This window comes from Mus caroli, chromosome 2 (assembly GCF_900094665.2).
Source record: "Mus caroli chromosome 2, CAROLI_EIJ_v1.1, whole genome shotgun sequence".
Lineage (NCBI taxonomy): Eukaryota > Metazoa > Chordata > Mammalia > Rodentia > Muridae > Mus > Mus caroli.
In genome coordinates this window covers 28,075,733-28,096,652 of record NC_034571.1, presented here as the reverse complement: position 1 = coordinate 28,096,652, position 20,920 = coordinate 28,075,733, and the positions used below count along the sequence as shown (strand labels likewise).

Here is a 20,920-nt window from a genome sequence, read left to right as displayed (position 1 = left end):
AAAGAGCAGAGTGCTCAGCTCCCAGCTTCCCTTTCCTCTTTAGGAGACAACCCTAAGTGTTCATCTAAGTACAAAAGAGAAAGAAGACAAAGCGAAGCTCACTTTTGGACTGACTCCGAACTCAATGGGTGGCACCGGCAGCACGGAGTCCACGTGAATCTCCACCCCATTAACAGGTGGGACAACGGCCCCTGGCAGCCGTTCAGCCCCCTCAGAGCCCTTTCTGTTTTTCAGAGACCGCTCGTTGCCGATGGGTCCTGGTCTGTGCTCCTTGCTCTGTGCAGAGCCTTGTTCTGAGTCCTTGTGGAAAAGCAGAAGGGCTGAGACACACACACATGCTTCCAGGTACCCTTGGCATCTCGGGAGACAAGACAGAGACGGAAGGGCCTCTTCTGCCCAGGCCCTGGCCTCCGTGCAGGGGACTGGTAGGTTACCTTGTGCTCAGCCTGCTTCTGAGCTTGGTCCTTGTGGCTGTCGGCCTTGGATTCTGCCATGCCAGGCCCGCTAATTTCCTCAGGCTTGAGAGTGCCATATGGGGAACTGCGCTGTGAGGAGGTCGCAGACGACTCCCGAGACTCGGCACTCAAGTCAACACCACTATCTCCCTGGCTGCTCTTAAAACCCTGCTGTGCAGAACACAAAATGGGTTAGATCCCTGACCCCAAACTGCAAAGCACTAGCATCCAGGAGGCAGCCTCTGGACAGCACTGGCCGGCCTTCCTCCCCACCACTGACCGCCACTCCAAAGTCCAAACCTGCCCTCGTACAGTGGCCCACGGCACACACCAAGTGTAATGAATGTGCCAATCCTATGTAAGCTCATGACCACTAGACACTGCATGGATCTAAGAAGGCCACCAAACTCATTTTATTCAGAGCACACAGGTGCCAGGCAATACCAGCTCAAAGGTGACTCTTATGCCAGCTCCCCAGCTAAGAGTCTCCCTCGTCTCTCTGCTCCTGCAGGCACCACACAGAAAGCAGAGGCCAAAGCTGAAGAGGGTGATAAGCTAGGGACCACAGTAGGGCACCCTGTGCAAGCCCAGCTGCCAGGGAGGGTGTTAGGTAGTGGCACTCACCTCTGAGGTGCCAGGCTCAGTACTGCTGAAGGCAGTGACAGCTGTCCTCCATGAGTCGCTGGCAGCGCCCTGCACAGGGAGGGCTGGCAAGGAAGGGAGGCAAGAGTCAGGGCATCAACGGGGGACAAGCAGTCTGGGAAGACAGGAGCCTGTAAGTTCCTTTCCACTGCAGTGACCACCAAATGAAAAGACGAGTTGATGGAACACCCTCACCCCACCCCACCCCACCCAACCCCACCCCACCCCACCCACGCCTTGTAGGGCACAGAGCTCCGAAGACAGAGATTTGTGAATGAATCTGACACACAGGCACTAATGTGAGAGCTTCTTCCAACAGCCAGCCTCCTCAGACAGGATCTTACATAGCTCTGGCTGACCTGGAACTCCCATGATCCTCCTGTCTCTGCCTCCTGAGTGCTGGGGTGAGAGCCTGTGTCAGCACGCCCAGCCATACTCTGGTTGGCCTCACTAGAATTCTCAGTCCTCTTAGGCCAACACTCTCCTGCACTGAAACCGGGAGCGAGGAGCTACGTCAAGCCTTGAATGATCCAGGAAGGCACAGCTCAATTAAGTGAGCAGCCTACAGAACTCCCCTAGCATACAAAGCCAACGAGGCAGACCCAGAAGACATATGGACAGGATGGAGCACACGTGAGCCCTGGTGTGAACAACTGAGACCCCTCGAAGCTGACTGTGCTTCAGCCCGGTGCCTGCTGCTGTGCCCGTTTGGCTGAGGGTTATTTCAGGCATTGGTGGCATGGTCAGAAGTTTCCTCCAGTCCCCATCGTTCATCCTTCCACCAGAGCAGGACGTCACTGAGAAGTGCTGTTCTACACCAGGGCCAGCAGGATAGTGACAACTATAAAGGCACAGACGTGCAGGAATACGAGTCACCCACTGTGGCATTTGCTCTAGCCTGGGTTCAGCCACGTCCTCGCTCCCTTAGAAGCCACAGAAAAGCTCTCGTTAACTGTGCGATCTTCTAGGCTCCCTGTTGTGCAGGCCGCGCTCACTGCAGGCCTTCAAGAAGAACTTGATCAATTGGAATGGCTTTATGTTTTAAAGTGAAAGCTCACCAGAAGCACAGCTCTGAGAGGGACATTAAAATCAAACAAAAAAGCTGTAAGGATATAAAGTTTTCAAGTAGGTACACTTCCGTTAGTTCCGTTCTGAACTTTCTCCTTCCACAGAAAACAAGAGGGAGGAATTCAGAGGGCTTCTCTGTGCTGAGGAAGGTGGTCCCTTACTCCCTACTGGCCATCTGAAACAGGGTGCCTTCCTGAGGGTGACATGGTGCAGAGGTTCTGCTAGTCTATTGGAGTAGTCCTGGAGCCAGGGATGTATCCCTGACCTGTGACTTCCGCAACAAGTCAGCTCAGGTGCTGCTCAACACTGACTCTGCTTGGGGCCCAGGAATAGGTCATGACAAACTCATACTGACGGCTCAAAGGTTTGAGTCTCCGGAAAGTGCCCTGCCTCTCCTGAGGCAGGCACCCACCTCACCTTGGCTGCTGCTCTCCCAGATCTCAGTGCCCAGGCTGCTGCCAGGCACAGTCACATCTTGCTCCAGACACAGGCCATTCTGCTTTTTAGCAAACCGAGGAGGAATCCGGGATGAAAGGCCCCGACCTTTGACAGGCACCTGCAGGGAAGAGGAGCTGATGCAATCCAGCCTTAAGCCATGACTGACAGCACACTCTCCTAGGAAAGTGTCCTGGCTCATATTACTACCCAAACCAGCTTGAGATGCCTGACACGTGTCTTCAGAATCCCAGGCTCAGGGTGCACTGCCAGGATAGGCAGACTGGACCCGGGAGCAGGCTGACAGACATGGCCGAATGCAGTGTCTAGCTGCAAGCACTTCTGTACAGGGTTCCTGAGCACTGTGACCTGCTGGAACAGGAATCGCCTAGCTAGTCTGGGGCACTAAGGGAAAAGGAATACTAGGGCTGCTGAGGCTTATCTCTGACCTAGCTGGTCACAGTTTGGCTATTAGACCCTGGAAAAGTCAGCCTCTTTGTGACAGGTCCCAGGAGACAGTGCATGCCCGACGGATAGTCCTCCCTTCCTCTCGGCCCGTGGTGCTTACCTGAGCAGCCTGTTCTTTTTTTCTTCTCTCCTCCTCCAGCAGGCGACGCTGCTTCTTGGTCAGGACTTCAATGAAGCCTTCACCCACCACAGAGCTTGCTTCATTCTCTTCCCCAGGGCTGGAGGCGCAGTTGTCAATGATAGCATCTGAACCAAAGGCCACATAAAGAGTAAGATGAGAACCACCCAACCGTCAACTGAGGAAGTCCACTCACCAAGGAGCAATGTCACCAGTGCCTGTGGAAATCTAGACACGGTGCCCCGCCCTCCTCCTGCCCATGTGAGCCGACACTGCAAGCACAACCCACAAGTGCTCAGACAGCACCCGTGAAGATAATGGCTTTAGAGATGCAGATTCACACAGCCAAGTCAGTCTCTTGCTAGCCATGTGGCCTTGAATGCCCCCTTTAAGTCTGTGAAGTTATACAGATGTCACTGGGGCTCAGCAAGGCTGGAAGCATCATAAGACAGGAGGCTGGGTTGATTTGCACCACCCCTCACTCCAAAGGAGAGCCCCAACTCACTTCCATAGCCCAGGTCAAACTGCTTCCGGGCCTCTTCCTGCTCACCAGCCCTCTGGGTAGCCAAAGAAACCTCTTTCTCTGATTTCTTACTGGTGGTTTCAGGACCGTCAGAGCTGGCCTGAGTGGTTCTCTCCAAGGCATAGGGTGAATGGCTTCCAAGGCCTCCAGGCAAGGCCTCATCTGGAGACCTGCAAAGGAAGGAAGAGCCCATGAACTCTCCACTACTCAAAGGCTAGGAAAGAGGGGCAGGAGGAACTGAATGCATGAGGCCCACACACAGACACAGCAGCTATCTAGTTCTGGTTCCTGCTACTGAGCCATCAAGGGTCACAAGAGCTTGCCCACAGTGCGAGCCCCGTGCTGGCCCCGTTCTGCGGCAGGGCGAAGGCTGCTGGAGCACCCTCTCCACGGTACTCTTCCCTCCCACTGTATGCTGCTTCCGCAGACTGCAGTGCCGAGAAGAGGCCGAGTGGAGGCACCCAAGAGAGGGCCACAGACCAGAGCAGCACAGGCCATCTCACTGCAGGGCTCTTGAGTTCATTCATGATGCCTTGTTGGGGCTGCAGAATGGTCACACCAAGACTTAAAAGAACAGATATTCTCTTGAGTCAACTTCTTTGGGGTATGTACACCTGAGTTGTGAACTCTGAATTCTAAGGACAGGAGGGGTAAAACCTCTGCACCCCAGACATCTCAACCTGAGGCACTGATTGGGCAGCAAGACCATATTCTCCCTACAGGCAGCCTGGGCCATGGGCCACCTCAAAAGCTTCAGCTTCTAGAAAAGCAGGCTCTGGCTGAGAGTGGGCTGCTCCCTTCTGTTCCTGGTGGCTCCAGCCATGTCCAGGCAGCATGAGGGAAGCAGGGCCACTAGAGGCAAGAGCTTTCTCCACATGACCAAAGGTGAGTGCTGCCTTCTGACCAGCTGCAGCAGTACCAAGCAGGTAGACTGCAGAGCTTGTCAGGCACCACGCACAGGCAACAGCCGTCAGGGCAGAGCTGAGGAAATATCCGGAGGCTGGACTCTGGGAACATGGGCTAGAACAGCAGTCACAAGAAGGCCTCTGGGGAGTAGGAAATGGGGAACTCTGGGTCTAGTTGATCAAGCCACAACAACAACATCAACAATGACACACCATGGAGAAGCAGACAAGCAATGCAGGAGCAAGTGATGGAGACGCTCACACACAGCGACCGGGGCCGCCTGGCTTGGCAGGGCGTGCATGCATGGACTTGATGCTGCTGCGAACAGGACAACGACAAAGGACCCGCGATGGTGCTGACGCGTTACCTTTTGACTTTCAGAGGCGTCCCGCTCTGCTGGCTCTCGCAGCGGGGGGAAGGCTCACCCCCACCTGGCCTAACAGGCTTCTCCCCAAACCCTCCCGGCTCCAGCTTGCGGCTCTGTCTGTCGGCCAGGGGCCTCTGGCTGGAGAAGCTCCTCTTGGCCAGCTCCTTCTTTTCACCCAAACTGGACCCAGAGAGGCCACCATCCCCTTGCACTTCGGGTTCAGCTGCGAGGCCTTCTCGCCGCTCCCTACGCTCGCTGAAGTCGCTACTCTCAGAGGCGGTCTCCCACTCCTCGTTGGCATGATCAGAGGAATTCTGGTAGGAAAGCTCTGGGGATCTGTGACCTCCAGGACCACTCTTGTCCCCAGGACAGAGTTTGGACCGGCCTGGCCACTGGCTTGCCAGCAGATGGGACTCCTCCTCAGGTCCCCACAGGCCCAGGGACTCCCGCTCTTGACGGAGGCGCCGGAAGCGAGGGGGCTTGTCTTGGCGTGGGGGCCGCCTCCTACGGAAAGGCCTGTTTTCTGCATTTTCGGAATCTGCCCCGTGGTCATCTTGGAAAAAGGATCTCTTGTCCTCCGTGCGGCTGTCCTCAAAAAGCCTGCTTCCAAATGTGTCAGATTGTCGGTAGGAGTCTGGTATGTAGTCTCTGTCGGTGCCTCGCCGTGGGCCACATGGGTCAGAGGAGCCATAATCCTGCCAGGAGCTGCCTGGGCTCCTGCTCTGCCAGTGGGGAGGTTCTTTGGCAACAAAGGTTCTGCGGCCATAGCTGCAGTTGCTCAGGCGGGGTGGGAGGGCTCTCCCGCATGTCCGGGATCCCCGGCTGCGGGTGTCTATACCGCCCTGGTCCTCGGTGTAAGTTCTGTTGGAGCGCCATGAGTCCTTCAGGGCACCCTCGTCCCTCTCCGTGAGCATGCCCTCGTGGCTATGCTCGGAGCCCCGCTGCCGGCGCCTCTTGGGCAGCTCTTCATACTCAGAGCCCTCGCTGTGGGTCTCGCTGGCAATGCGACGCCTTGGCTTGGCTCTGGGGCAGTCTTCTGGTGGGGGGAAGTCACGCAGGCCCCTGCCTCGGTTACTGCGCTGGCCACTACTGTACATGCCACGAGACCCAAGGACACCTGTGCCACAAAGACCACTTGTGCTGCTGCCTGCAGGCCGGCCGCCCCGGAAGGTGAACTCTCTGAAGCCGCGGCCACGGCTACGGGCCTGGCCCCGTCCCCCAAAGGCCTGTTCCTCATCAATGAAGATCCAGTTGTTTCTCTTGGTTGGGGGAATGTCACTGGCCTCCCTTGAGGGCCTGCTCTCCCAGGTCTTATCTGCCTTTTCATCTTCATCCAGCTTGCTAGCCTCGTGGGCAAAACCAGCCCGGGAGGCAGCCTTGTCCTCCAGGGTGGAGGAGGCGTTGGCTAGGGCAGGGTTGTTCTCCTCGTCCTCCTCTGCCCTGCCCATGGGTTCTTTCTCTGGGGCCCGCTGTGAGCTCTCCTCTCTAAGCCCCTGCCTGCCTCTCTCCAGTGCCTTCTCCTTCTCTTCTACCTTCAGGGCCTTGAGAACCGGTTTCTTGATGGGTCCTGACCTCCGGGTCCTGCCCGGCTGCTCCTGGTGCTGGCCGCTGGAGCTCCGGGGCTCAGGTGTCCACTCGGGCTCTGGGTTTGGCTGTTTCTTGGGGCTCCCTTCCTTCTCCCAAGAGGAAACATGAAAGGAAGGCTCCTGCCGGGGCGCCTCCAGCTCGACACTGTTGGCCGTGGCGGCGGCCTTTGGCTGGTGGCCAACATCCCAGCTGCCATACTCTGGCTTTTTCTCAGCTGGGACAAAGTCAGGCTCCAATGGGGAACACCTGAGGTTTGGGGTACAACCCCCAGGAGCACCCACCTCCTGAACATTTTCCTGGGGTGCAAATAAAAGCTCCTGGCCTATTCTTTGAGAAGAGATACAGCTGTCAAAGTCTGCTTGGGCCTTCTTGTCAAAAGCACTCAAGAACTCCTCCCCTCTCTCCTCAAAGAGATCGCGCTGGGCACTTATGCCCCCTGGCCTTCCGGGGGAGGCACAGTAAGACCTTTCATTCCTGAAAAGGAACCAGAAAAATCAGTCAATGTGATTGGAGCTTGGTTCCTGGCCGCCATGCTGACAGGGCTTAGTTTTGGTTTGTTTGGTTTGGTTTTAAAGAAAAAAAAAGTTTTTTAAAAAGAAAAGAAAACACAAACATTTGGTCTAGCTTATGGTTCGTTGCTCGGTGGCCCCTGGCGTCCGTGGCCGTGAAGATGTCAGTGGAGCTCAATGAACTGCCCTGGAGACAGAGGAGCTGGCGGTCCCCTGGAGCAATGAACAAGCTGGAGCCTGGGAGTGGGGAGCCTGGGCCTGGGGTGGCAGGGCTAGCTCCTATATGCACAGGAGGAGCGAGCCCAGACCCCACTCTCACCGGCCTGTGAGCCCACCACTGCCCCTTTACTCCAAGCCCACAGTTCGACGACCACGGGGTTCCTCCTGTGCCTCAGCCTGGCCATCAGAGAGAGCCACTCGCATCAAACATTCAAGCACACCTGCTTCCACTCCTCCCCACCCACCCTGGGCTGTGTCTCCTGGGACGGGGCCTCTTCCTAGGGCCCTCCACTGGGACTGCGGAGCCTTCCTTCAGCCGCAGAGGGAAGCTCACCTGACATGCATGCCCATGGCCAGAGTGTCAGCAGACTTCGGGTGGGGCAGTGAGTAGCCTTTGTTCTGCAGTGCCATGTAGCCCTCTGGGCTCCACACAGGAGCTGGGTCGAGGGCGGTCACTTTCCGTTCTTGGAGCGAGGGCACACAGTTTTGATCTTCAGAGCGACAGCCAGTCCCACTGAGGGACTCTTGGGGCATCATGGGCTTCATCAGTCCTGAAGAAGGCAAAGGGTCAACCTCTCTCATCTAACACAGAATGCCCGGCGGAAGCCACAAGGCAGAGCATAGCCTTCCAAAGTGGCACTTGTCCTAAGGCCACACGGACACAGCAGCTATCCCTTAAACAACCGAATCTTTACTCTACCCTGACCAGGGGAGCCTGCTGGTATGCAGGGGTACCATCTGACCTGCGCGTGGCCCATGGAAGCCAAGGCTGGTTCCCAGAATGAGAATCCACTCGAAAGGTAAGAAAAACAATAAACGGGATCCAGATCTCAGCCCAGCAGGGCTGGGTAGCGAGCACACCACCACAGGGCAGAGCTGTGTGGACCAGATGGGCTAAATCCCAGCCAGCACACATGACCAGCCAGCACTCAGTTGATTTAGACCCTCCTAGGAAGACTTAGATAGGGCTTTGGCTTCACTTCCTCATATCCCTATGGTAAGATGGACAAGGACACTCTACATTTTGTATTTGGAAACTCTGGCTGTTGGGGAGAGAGAGCCTGGAGTGGGCGGCCCCGAAAGACCAGGACACGAGTAATGTCAGTCTACCTCTACCGGCTGTATCAGGTTTCCCCAATCTGTCCACATCAGCCTCCCCTCCGAACCAGGAATATAGACTGTCAATGCTTCTGAATTACTCCCAAGCATTAGGAAGCCTGTGTCCTTCTGTAAAGGGAGTTCCAAGGAAGGAAACAACAGGCAAACCTTAGGAAACCTTTTGTTCCTTTGGGCTTCAAGGAGGCTGTATTTAAATTTCTGCCTCCCAGAAGAAAGCAGAGGTCTCCCAGCTTAACCCAGAGTGGCTGTAAGGGCAGGAAGCCTCTGAGAGGACGGCCCTGAAAGGTTCTCTCCCTCACCAGGTCTGAACTTTAAATCCAAAATGGCCAGAAGGGGTATGAATGTAGTATACTATAGCTGACACTTTCTAGAAGAACATAGAATATTAAAATTTATATTTTAATCATTAAAACATGATTTAAAAAAGAAAAGGAATGAAGCACTTCTTGGTTATGGTGGCGCACACCTGTAATCCCAGACCTGAGGAGGCAGAGGCAGGCGGGTCTCTGAGTCTGAGGTCACCCTGGTCTACAGACTGAGTTACAGGCCAACCAGGGCTACACAGTGAGACCCCCATCTTTAAAAACAAAGAAAAAAATTCAAAATAGGAGCTGGTAAGATGGCTGAATGGGTAAAGGTGCTTTTCCAAGCCTGAGTTTGCTTCCTGGAACCCACACAGTGGAAGGAGACCTTCTGACCTTCTAACTCCCCAAATGGGTAAACACATATTTTTAAAAAATAAAAAATAAAAAAAATGGAGGGAAAAAGAAAATACAGAACAAAACAACAATTTGGGAAGCAAATACTACTTCCAAAAATATATAGGCATTAAAATTTAAGAAGGTGGATTAGACATGCGTGAAGAGACAAGAAAGCTTCGGACAGGTCTGAGTCTGTCCCAGATGGCAGTATACAGGCAACCTCCTTCCTACTGGTTCATTCCCACACTTCCCTTGCCTCTTTTCCCCGTCTCCTGCTGGGAGCAAACCCAGTCTTCTTCAGGGCTAGCACCTTCCTGTGAAAGGACTCAAGCAAAGTCCAGGCAGAGAGATCACCTGCATCCCAGCTGGAGGCTGGGCAGAGGTTGATACAAGCTCAGAGGTTTCAGACCAACCCCAACACCTCAGTGAGAGGCAGGGACAGCGGGAGGACAGGGGAGATGCAAGACCAGAGACTCACAGAGACCTTTAAAAAATTGTTTTTTTGTGTCTGCCTGCCTGCATATGTATGTACGCACACATGCACGTATATACATGGACACTTGCCTGTTACCTATAAAGGCCTGATCAGAAGAGGCCACGTGTGTGCTGGGAACTGAAAGAGCAGCCAGTGTTCTTAACTACTAGACAATGTCTCCAGTTCACAAAGAAAAAAAATCTTATCTGGGGTGGTGGTAGAAAGCAATTGTGACAGGGTTTCACTGTGTAGCTCTGTCTGTCCAAGAACTCACTCTGTAGACCAGGCTGGCCTCAAAGTCAGAAAGCTGCCTGCCTCTGCCCCCCACCTCCCATTGCAGGGAATTAAGGGCCACCACTGCCCAGCATCCCAATAAACCTAAGGAACAAGCTTTGGCAATGAAAAGCCACAGACTTGCAGTCAGCGTCTTCTCACAGGGAAAGCTACACTACTAAAAACCAGAGTCCTGGAAAGTAAACAGTAAAAAGCTGGAATAAAAGGTATCAAACAGACAGCGAAGAAACCTAGAATAATGATGCTACTTTTAGCCAAAGTAGCAAAGACAGAAAATAAATCCAATTCCTTTCTATGTGTTTCCAGATAGAAGAAGCAAAACCTGACAGTTTGCTGGGTGTAATGGCCCCCAGCCTGTGATTTCAGCACATGGAGGCTGACCCAAGAAGACTTCAAAGAATGTGAGGTTAGCCTGGGATACATAATGAGATCCGGGTCAGCCTGAGCTACAGTGATGGTGAACACCTTTAATCACAGCAACACAGACAAACTCTTGTGAGTTTGAGGCCAGCCTGGTCTTCACTGAAAGTTCCAGAACAATAACAACAACAACAAAAACAAAAACAGCACAAAAAAACCCAACCAAACAAAAAAAACCACACACACACACTCCCCAACCCCCTTCCTTATAGGAAGTTTATAAAGTCACAACCACACTGGATATTCAGTTATTTCTGTTTGGAGCTAGAGATGAACCCGAGTCCATGTGAAACTAAAAGCATGTGGTCCCCCAAGAGGCTGAACTCCCAATCCTGTGGCAATCGCAACACCTGTCAGTAACTGGCTAAGGGGATTTTTAACAAGACCAATGGTATGGATATCTGTCTAACACGATTGGCAAGCACAATTTTATCGACTACTTCAATACGACTAGCAAGAAAGGCAGAGACTTAGATCACCTGACAGCTTAGCCTGTGGTACATACCACCTGACAGTGAGAAGACATCACATGACCTCAAGAAAGCAATGTTGGAAACAGTGCTATAAAGACTATCTTGTGAGGAGACCAGACAAGTGAGCTACAAAAAACAAAAGGGTGATGAACCCCCAAGTTTGGTTTTAGCAAAAAGCATTAGACCAACTTTGGGCAGAAACAATCTGGGCTAGAGAGACCCACCAGCAAGGACGCAGGGGCTGCAACTGACAGCACACACCTTCATAATCATCCCAACAATGTTTGTTCTGGTTTGCTTTTTTGGGAGACAGTCTTAATACTTAGCCCACGCTGGTTTCAACCTCACCACCTTTCCGTCTCAGCCTCTCAAGTGATGAAATGACAATATGTCTCTACCCCACTCTCAGGTTCTAACAACTTTTTGACAGGAGCAGAACTGTGTCTTTCTCTTTGTAAAACTCAAGACTAGTCAAATGCCGTGTCAAAGGGGCCGGCCTGGACCACTGTGGGTCTACCTCTGCTGGTGATGTCCCTTTACTGGGTTCCTGGGGCTCACCTGAAGGATGCAGGGCTGAGGGGTAGAAGTCCACAGGCGTCCGTGTCGGGGTGATGCGTGGGTCCATGTAGGAGGGCATCATCATCCACCGTGGGTCAAAGCCCAGCATCTGGGGGTGGTGTGGGTAGAAGGTGCGCTGGGGGTGAGAAGGTGGGGGATAGACCGGCTGCCAGTGCTGCATCTTGTACAGCTGCTCCTAGGGGGTTGGGGGGAAGACAAGCAGTGAATGAGGGTGAGGCACACGGGTGCTCAGGGTGTGCTAAGGGTACTGCACAGGACAGGCACACAAAGGCCCTGGCAGAAAGCCAGAAAGAAGGACAACCATGGCCCCCAGGCCTGTTACAGCTTTTAGACTGAGGTCCCTCAGAGCTGGATGGAGTCATGTTGGTGTCACTACAAGGGCTGTGTGCATCCCATCAGACAAGGGTTTCAGTCTGACTCAACACCTCACAGAATCGGATCCACTCCCCTTCCAGGAACACGCCCTGTTTTTTGTCTATGGCTATGCATGTACTTTCTACATTTGTTGGTCCCAAGCTTCAGAAGAGCCTCCAATACCTCCTCTGCTTCCTGCCCAACAGCTTCATCCCACAAGGTCATTGGCAGCCTACAGGGTTCTGTCAGATCTTGCCTCCTTGGCTATGAACTCCTCCACAACGCACCCACCCCCCTCAAGTCCCATGAGCCCTTGGTGACCCTGGGAAACCCTGGACTGATGCTCCTCTGCCTTCCGTTCCCAAACTGAGTTTCCAGCGTAAGCGCGTTCCCTCCGGAAAGAAGCTGTTACCAGACCTGAGCATCCCCCAGTGTCTGCTCCCACAACACTCCCAATCCTTTTGTGCTCTCATAGAAGCCGTCTCTCTAACTAAGAGTGGCTTGCTGGGGCACTGTGCTCTGAGGCACTGAACTGAGGAACACAAACTATCTGTGATCTGAAAGCAATGGTGCACTGACTCCACCCAACCAGCCCATGTGTCAGGTCAGACTTTGGCCTGCCCGGTACACTCTGAGAACAGAATGGCCTCCCTCCAACCTGCTGCTGGGCTGCAACTCCTGCAGGCTGCTGTCTCTGAGGAGCACTCAGTCACTGCAGTTCACTGATATGAGGACCTCCAGAGCTAGCTTCTTGGTCTACATAACACCCTCTGGCTAAACTGCAGTCCCTGAGTACTGGACCAGCCCAGCCCGGAAGCCCTGTCAATCTCACACCCTCTTGAGGAGAGATATATGGCCACTGCCTCCCTCATTCCTAGCAAGAGCAACCAGTGCTGCTTGGTTGGGCAGGTCACTGGTACCTCCACGCCCAGCCTCGAGGGACTGTGTGTAGTCATATACCAACACCACGCTTCCTATGACCCCAAAGCAGAGACTGGAGTGGGCTCATAGGAAATTAAACGAGACTCTGGAGATCCTTGGTCTCTGAGGCACAACCATTTTTGAAACAGTTTAAATGAGAACATTATAAGCCAGCTGCCGGGGTTCTAGCAGATATCCCCATCATCCCAGTCTCCATCAAAACACATGGTTCCTAGGCACGGCTGCCATTTTTCTTTGTATGCTGGGCACCAAATACTGAAACCGAGATCTAACTCTTGCTGGGAGATCTCACTCTGGCAGTGAGCTACATCCCTAGTCCCCATGATTATACAACTGCTGTCAGGCTACTGCACCAGCAGAGATCACCAGGACCCAGGGACTGCTATGATGCCACCCTTCAGAGCAAAAATGCAAGCCCCTCTGAAAGTTTCAGAAGCCAACCACCATGGACAATGCTCTGACACGCTCCTAGGTGCCACTGCCAGAGATTCCCGCTCTGCTGAAGCAAGCATCCAGCGGCCCCAGGTCACCAGAGCAGAGAACAGACTGATGACTGCCTGACATTACCCAAGTGGGCCGCGCAATCTTTGGGTAGGGGCCCTGGCTCTCCAACATGAACCCTACAAGATGAACATCCTCAATCCAGAGCTGACCTGTCCATCTCCAGGGACTCCTGAGACAGTGCAGAAGGCTGCAGAGGCCTCAGACGCCCCAGGATGTTTGAATGGGCTCAGAGGGATGCTACTCTGAGTAAGGGCTTCCCACAAGCCACACTGCATGCAGCTCAGAGAATACAGAGTAAAAGGGTTTGAATCACACCCAGAGACTCTATTGATGGGAGTTTCCCAGTGTTGAGGTGCCACCTCTGGCATCTGTGGTGGCCACCGTAACATGTAAGGGTACTGCTGTGAGTGGGTTGAGAATCTGCTCTGTGGTTATGTCCGTCAGTTTACCTGCTGCTGCTGCTGTTGCTGCTGTTGCTGCTGCTGCTGGCGCTGGAAACGGGGAGGAAGGGACTTCTGGTACTTGCTGAACTCCTGTGCAGGGGACCCGGACTCCCGGACTTCCTCCTCGATGCTGCTGCTACTGCTGCTGCTGCTGCTGCTATTGCTCTGAGCGACTGTTGGGGATGTTGCAGGTGTCTCTTCCAAGAACATGGTGGGTGCTTCTTGGACAGGGAACTCTGGGGAGCCTAGAGAGCAGGGAAGGAAAAGTCACAGCGAGTTCACAGGAGCTTGGCCAACTGTGTGATAAACAGTGAGTGCTTCTGCCTACTGCCTACATGCTGCACTGGGGGACCATTCACTGACCCGGATTCAGCTGCCTACCCCAAGTGCTCCTCGGACTTATGAATTTCCCACAAGGCACAGTTAGAAGGTTCTACCCCAACAAAAACATAGGTGAGGATTCAGCTGATGACCTCAAAACTGTACAACACTGTGGTAAGACGGATAAAGGGCTCTGAGAATGGAGACAGCAGCCCTAACTCAGGGACCACCTACAAATTCATCTCCCAAACACACAGGATTCAACCACTGCGGGTGGGAAGCCTGAGGCCCTGCTTGTCCAACGCAGTCTGTGAGTACTGAGAGCAACCATGAGTCCTCCACGGGGCTTGAAGGAGGATCCAGTGAGATCATGCATTCAACAGGGCCCAAATAGCAGCATTGTTCAGTTCAAAGCAGCTTCTGTACTGCAGCGGCCATAAGCACCAAGCCAGCAGTCTCCACACAAGCTGCAGAGAGCGGGGGCCATAAGGATACTTGCACAGCCCTGACTCCAGAAGGGCACAGGTAGCATAAGATGGCCAAATACCTCAACACATGCAGGAGGGGTTTACAAGGGCTGAGGCTAACAAGAATCTATCAGGGTTGACTGGGGGACTGTCACAGAATACAGCTGATGGCTTCCCTGGGGAACATCTCTAGTCCTGCAGCTTATTACAGACTGCAGCCACTCTTTTTGGAACTGTTACTGCCAGACGTATACTCCAACATCTGGAAAGACCCCTTGGCATCCCCTGTAAACCAGTGCTCCCCTTTGCACAGGCTCTCTGCCACACATTTGGCTGGTCAGTACAGGAAGGGACAGTAGCAGTAACAACAGCAAGATGGTATCTCTGTATGCCGCAAGTCTCTTGTAAGGCACCTGACAGGTCTCCACAGGCTGGCAGGCGGGAATATAAACTTTTGGGGGAATTTATTTATTTATTTTTGAGACAGGGTTTCTCTGTATAGCCCTGGCTGTCCTGGAGCTCACTTTGTAGATCAGGCTGGCCTCGAACTCAGAAATCCGCCTGCCTCTGCCTCCCAAGTGCTGGGATTAAAGGCGTGCGCCACCACGCCCGGCCTATTTATTTTAATTTATGTGCATGGGTGTATTTGCCTGCATGTATTATGTGCCTGGTACCCAATGAGCTCAGAAGAGGGCATCAGATCCCCTAGACCTGGAGTTAAGAGATGGCTATGAGCTGCTGGGAACTACACAGGTCACCCGTGAGTGCAACTGGGGCAACCACTGAGCTATGTCTCCACTCCCCACATTTTGAAATGAATTTATGTCTGTGTTTGTGTAATCATAGACGCTCACACACATCATAGCGTAACGGAGGTCAGAGAACAACCTGCAGCTATCTGCTCCAACGCCAGTCTAACAGGCTGAGAGGCAATCTCGTTTACCTGCTGAGCCACCTTGCCAGCCTGATACATTTATAGATGAAGAAAAAATGGTTTGTAGATATGTAAGACATTGACCCGACTACTTTAAAAAGTTAAGATGTGGTGGCAAAGCCAGGCATGGTGGCACACGCCTTTAATCCCAACACTCGGGAGGCAGAGGCAGGCGGATTTCTAAGTTCGTGGCCAGCCTGCTCTACAGAGCAAGTTCCAGGACAGCCAGGGCTATACAGAGAAACCCTGTCTCGAAAAACCAAAAAAAAAAAAAAAAAAAAAAAAAAGATGGGGTGGCAAGATGGATGAGCGGGTAAAAGCACTTAGCACACAAACCTAGAGACCTAAGTTCAGCCTCTGAACCCTCTGAACTCTGAGAGGAGTCGACTCCACAAAGCTGTCCTCTGACCATACATATACACACACACACACACACACACACTCTCGCACATGTGCACATGAGTGCATGCACAAATTAAAAATCTGAAAAGCAGCTGAGCTGGGACCAGATAAGGCCCCAGGCCCACCTCTGTGCATGTGTGCATGCATGTGTTTAAGATTGGGGCTCTCTCTGTACTGACCGTCCTGGAACTCAGGGCTCTCTCTGTACTGACCTTAACTCACAGAGCTCCTGTCTCTGCCACAGGTTTGGCTACCTCACAGCCAGTGAAGTGGAGTCGACAGTTCAAGGCTCCCAGCTGTGGGATAGGGAGGCCTCTCACCTTTGCAGACAACAGGGCCATTCTCTGGCGGGGAGACCTTCTCAATGCCCGGGGATCGGGGGACTTCCTTTTCCACTGGCTTCGGGGTCTCATTGGCCTTCTGAGCCTGCCTGCACTTCTGGTCTAGCTGCTTGAGTTTGGCAGCACAGGCAGCCAGCCTCTCCTCTCGGGCCCGGCGCTCTTCTTCTTCCCTGCGCTTTCGGGCTCGTTCCACGGCCTCGGACATCTCTGACTGGATGAACTTCTGCCGTGGGGGTGGCTTGTCCTCCTTGTCCTCAACAGACTGCTGGCGGAACATGCTGCCCATTGTGGGTTTCTGCCAAAAAAAGGAGGAAGTGGGGTGCAGGTCAGAGCAGAAAACACCTAAGCCATCTCTATGGCCCTCGCATTAAAAAGAAAATGTGTGTGTGTGTGTAGTGTATGTGTGTGTTTGTGTATTATATGTACAACTTTGGGGAGTCAGTTCTCCCCTTCCACCATCTGGGTTCTGAGGCCCTTACTCAAGTAAGTCACCAGACTTGGCAGCAGGCTCCTGTACCCACTGGGCCACCCAGACCACACACCCTTGTGCAGTCTGTGTTTTATTTTCTTGGGCTGGAGAAACTTCTTAGCCATTAGAAGCACAGTGTGCTCCTCCAGTGGACCCAGGTTCAAGTCCCAGCATGTACATGACAGCTCGCCTGTACACTGTCTCTAACTCCAGTTCCAGGGCATCCAGGCATATATGTTGTGCACGCATATATACATGCAGTCAAAATACCCATGTACATAAGAATTATATACGATTTATTTTTATTGTTATGTGTTTATGTCTGTGTTGGGTATGTGCACTACAGTGCATGTGCCAGGAGAACCCAGAGGTTCCATATCTACCCGAAGCTGGAGTGACAGGGAGTTGTGAGCCAGCTGACATGAGTGCTGGGACTTGAACTTGGGTCCTCTGCCAGAGTAACATGTGCTCTTACCCGTTGAGCCATTTCTTCAGTTCACTTTTCTGTATTCTTAAACCTGATACTCTCCTACCCAAAGACCTAAACAGACTCAGAGGGCTCACATTTACTGTGAAGCCTTCAGCAGCAGGGTGGAGAGGCAGGGTGGGAAGGCATGATGCACGTTTCATGTGTGTCCTCTGCAGCCAGCACAGAGCCCAGGAACACAGAGAAGACAGGAAGGGCCTGGACACTGGGCATGAGAGGACTACATTTCTCCAGGGAATTCCGAATGCTGTCCTCCATTCCCAGCACTGGCTCACTCCTGGGTGTGGCAGGAAAGGTGGGTGCATCAGCTGCCAAGGAGTCACAGTCTCCGTGTGTGGCCAGAGCCCAGCAGGGTGAGAGGGGTGCACTGTGGGTGCTGGGCTGGTTTGGGATGAGCACAGGATAAAGACTTGGCACTGTGGAGCAAAGGTGACCCGTGTGGAGACTGGGGAGGGCATCTGTGCGATGTGAGGACTGAACTATTCACACACACACAGCATCAACCAAGGAAGCACTAGTGTTGGGACAACATGGTTTCTGCTGGAGGCAGGAGGGGCCGAGGGTAAATGCCCTAACTGTACAATCATGAATCCATGTCAAAGCCAGAGGCACAGCATGAGTGTCTGTAGCCCGTGTTCTAGGCCTGCCAGCCTGCCATACCCAACAGAAAAACAACAAACACTCCGTCTTAAACAGCTCGGAGAGCAGAGATGGACACCAAAGCCAATCACCGGCTTCCACAGGTACACAGTGGACCTGAGCTCCTGTGCACGCACACACATACAACATAATGAGAAAGAACTGAAACATATTCCTCAGAACTGGAGACATCCCTCTACTTTTTGGGTTTTCAACACAGACAGGAATGGAGACTGAACAGTCAGATGCCTGTGCGCTGCCCCCTCCTCCCTGGTGAGAAGGCCCAAGAGCAGTGACACCCAATAGTAACGAGTATTCTAAACACCGCCCAGCACTCAAAGGATCCAGAGTTCTTAGAGACCCTGACCCAACAGCAGAGAGCCATGGAGGAGTTTCCCTCAGACAGCAAGGAAGAGCTCAAAGTCAGATAAGAGACTATGAAGGACCCGAGCTAGGGGAGTAACATCAAAGATAACTTCATCCTCAGGGCAGACGATGAGAGTTACCAACTGCTGAAATGAATGAGTGAATTCAAAGTATGACGAACAGGGCCAGTGAGAGGGCTCAGCAGGTAAAGGTGCTTGCTGCCAAGCCTGGCAATCTGAGTTCAGTCCCCAGACTCCCATAAAGATGGTTGAGAAGAAGAACTGACTCCACGAAGCTGTCCTCTGACCTCCACACACTTACTCCATACATATAGACGTGTGCAGTTTAAATATACACACACACACAGACCATACATACAGATGTGTGCAGTTTAAATATAACAGGCTAGCCCGCCTCAACACTCTCCCACACTTCTCAATCACAGACTGTCCAGTGTAAGCCTTGGCAAGATCGCATTCACCATAAGGCCAAAGTGCCAGTCACCAGAGCCAGGAGGAATCCAGAAAACAGCCCAGTCAATCTCGTCCAAGACAGAAACCATAGACCTCACCATGAGCAAGCTACAGACCAAGCCAGCCAGAGAGGCCTGCCCTCTTCCAAAGCATCCAGGCTGAAGAGTCTGTGAAAGGCTGTGGGATGGGCAAAGTGCCAAGTGATTCACAGGCGACATCATGCATAAAGGGCTTCAGCAGGATCACCACCCAGTGTATGCATCACAGAGAAGTAACAACAAAGGTGAGCAGGTTTGACCTAGGTCTTAAAAACAAAAAAACAAAAAACAAAACAAAACAAAAAACAGGAAGAAGACACTCCATGGCCTGCAGTGAGAGTAGGTAGCTGGAGTACTCCTTGGTCAGCCAGGAAAACAGACTTTGTGATTTTGTGTGTGTTTGGGGGGAGGGGAGGCAGATGGCAATGACAGGGTTTCACTGTGTATTCTTGACTGGCCTGGAACTTGGCTGGTCTTGAACTCAGAGATCCACCTTCCTCTGCCTCCTGAGTACTGGGACTAAAGGTCATCCCCAGCCAGTCTTCATACTGAATTTTGTCTCAAGTAAGAGAGGGCCAGGCCCACAGAGCAGGAAGCAAGGCATTCGTCTTAAAGCCTGACAATGAGTCTTATCCCTGGAAACCACGTGAAGGTAAAAGAAGAAAACCAACTTCCTTCGCAAAGTGCTCAAGTCTGTGCGCATGTGCATGGGGGGCGGCGTGGGAAGGAGGGACAGAGGGAGAGTGTGTGCATTTGCTAAGCACCCATGTATATACCAGGGCTGCCGGTAAACAGCCAGGAAAACCCTGGGCCACAGTACCTGGTAGTCGGGCCCGGAGGCCCAGCTGTGAAGCTTCCTGGAAGGAGGCTGAGGCTCTGGCACCTTTCGGACGACACGGGGTCCACCTGCTGCTCCACTCCAGTCCTTCCCTTCCTCCTGAGTGCGCTTGGCGTCAGTGCTGTCTGCAGAGCTCAATGACAGCGCCCGCTGCCGCCTTGGATCCCAGTTGTTCCTAGGACAGATGGCAACTGTTAAGTTTCCCCAGTCAGGCCTGTCTGACCCCACTGGTCAGGGGCCTCTGGGAATTTTGAAGCCAGCTATTAGTCCACGTTGCAGACTAATTTCCTTCAAAACTGCACGCATGCCCTTTATATGTGAACTGCCAAAGTTGAGGTTCCATGTTTACCACGTCCATCATAAAGCCCTGGGAGCCGGGGAGCTCAGCCCCCATCCTCAGCGCTCACGCACATCTAAAGAGCTGGGAGTCCGGCTGGAGAGCTGGCTCTGGGGTTGAGAGCACCGGCTGCTTTTGCAGAGGACCTGGGTTCAATTCCCAGCACCCACATGGTAGCTCACAACTGTCTGTAACTCCAGCTCCAGGAATCCAATACCCTCTTCTGATCTCCACAGACACACGTGAATGCATGTGCTGCACAGACATATTTGCAGGCAAAAAGCCATAAAATAAAAGTTAATAAAAAAAAAATCTTAAAAGAGCAGGAACTGGGCCTCAGGGAGAATCAAGGAGCTGCTGCCACAAGCAACAGAAGGGCTGTGCCTCCAGGCTCCCTGCCATTTCCCTCCTTGGCCAAGCCTAGGGCAGGTGCCCAACAAGGCTCTACAACAGAGCAAAAAAGGAAGACACAAAACGATCACCACGGTGGATATAGGAAGCCCACCAGTGTAGAAAAGGAGACAGTCACCAACTGGGCTGCTAGCACACAGAGGCAGGCAAACGCTGAGTTCAAGGCCAGCCTGGTCTACAGAGTGAGTTCCAGGACAGCCAGGGCTACACAGAGAAACCCTGTCTCAAATTTAAAAAGGAAAAAGAAAAAAAAAAAAAAGGAAAAGAATACTGGTGACTTCTGACTTGACCTTTGAGAAATGGTCTTGGCCTCCCAGAACCAAAATGGGATCTTAGGAGACAAGGAGGGCTGCGTGAAGGACGCACCATAGGAGGCAGGCCAAAGGGAAGGAGACACACTGACCCCTGTGGGCCAATCATGCATACAACAATATGGAAGCTGTCCGAGGAGACCTCAAAGCTCCAAGTGCATTCTGGGAGCAAGATGTGCTGCGGGTATTGACGCCCAAAATGCCAAGCCAGAAACCACTGCTGATGTTAAGATAAAAACAGCAATGGGGAGATGCCTCTGGTTAAAAGCCCTTACCGCACCCACAGGGTGACTCACAATCACCTGTAACTCCAGTCCCAAGGTCCCGATGCCTGTGTCCTCTGCAGGCACCTGCAGTCTCGCAGGCACACACAATTTTAAAACAATAAAAATAAGATCTAAGGGAATTCTAGTACAATGTCGTATTTTCCAAAGGGCATTAAGTAAAATTAGTCCAGTGGAAAGGATGAGAGAGAGAGAGAGAGA

The 20,920-nt window shown here is 52.7% G+C and overlaps 1 protein-coding gene across 4 annotated transcripts in view; it reads right to left on the bottom strand.

Annotated features, from left to right (window-relative positions):
- Prrc2b (proline rich coiled-coil 2B) overlaps positions 1-20,920 on the bottom strand; it is an 83,573-nt gene that overhangs the window by 14,220 nt on the left and 48,433 nt on the right. For 2 of the 4 annotated variants that reach the window (XM_021183079.2, XM_029468771.1), the window contains exons 11-22: positions 19,359-19,551; positions 16,046-16,361; positions 13,608-13,846; positions 11,338-11,533; positions 7,632-7,848; positions 4,983-7,043; positions 3,692-3,879; positions 3,169-3,314; positions 2,583-2,721; positions 1,080-1,162; positions 435-626; positions 103-300 (exon numbers count right to left, since the gene is read on the bottom strand). In XM_021183079.2, coding sequence (XP_021038738.1) covers positions 103-300; positions 435-626; positions 1,080-1,162; positions 2,583-2,721; positions 3,169-3,314; positions 3,692-3,879; positions 4,983-7,043; positions 7,632-7,848; positions 11,338-11,533; positions 13,608-13,846; positions 16,046-16,361; positions 19,359-19,551 — 4,168 coding nt within the window. The remainder of the gene's footprint in view (positions 1-102; positions 301-434; positions 627-1,079; positions 1,163-2,582; positions 2,722-3,168; positions 3,315-3,691; positions 3,880-4,982; positions 7,044-7,631; positions 7,849-11,337; positions 11,534-13,607; positions 13,847-16,045; positions 16,362-19,358; positions 19,552-20,920) is intronic. The other 2 variants (XM_021183088.2, XM_021183098.2) reach the window with 2 other exon arrangements.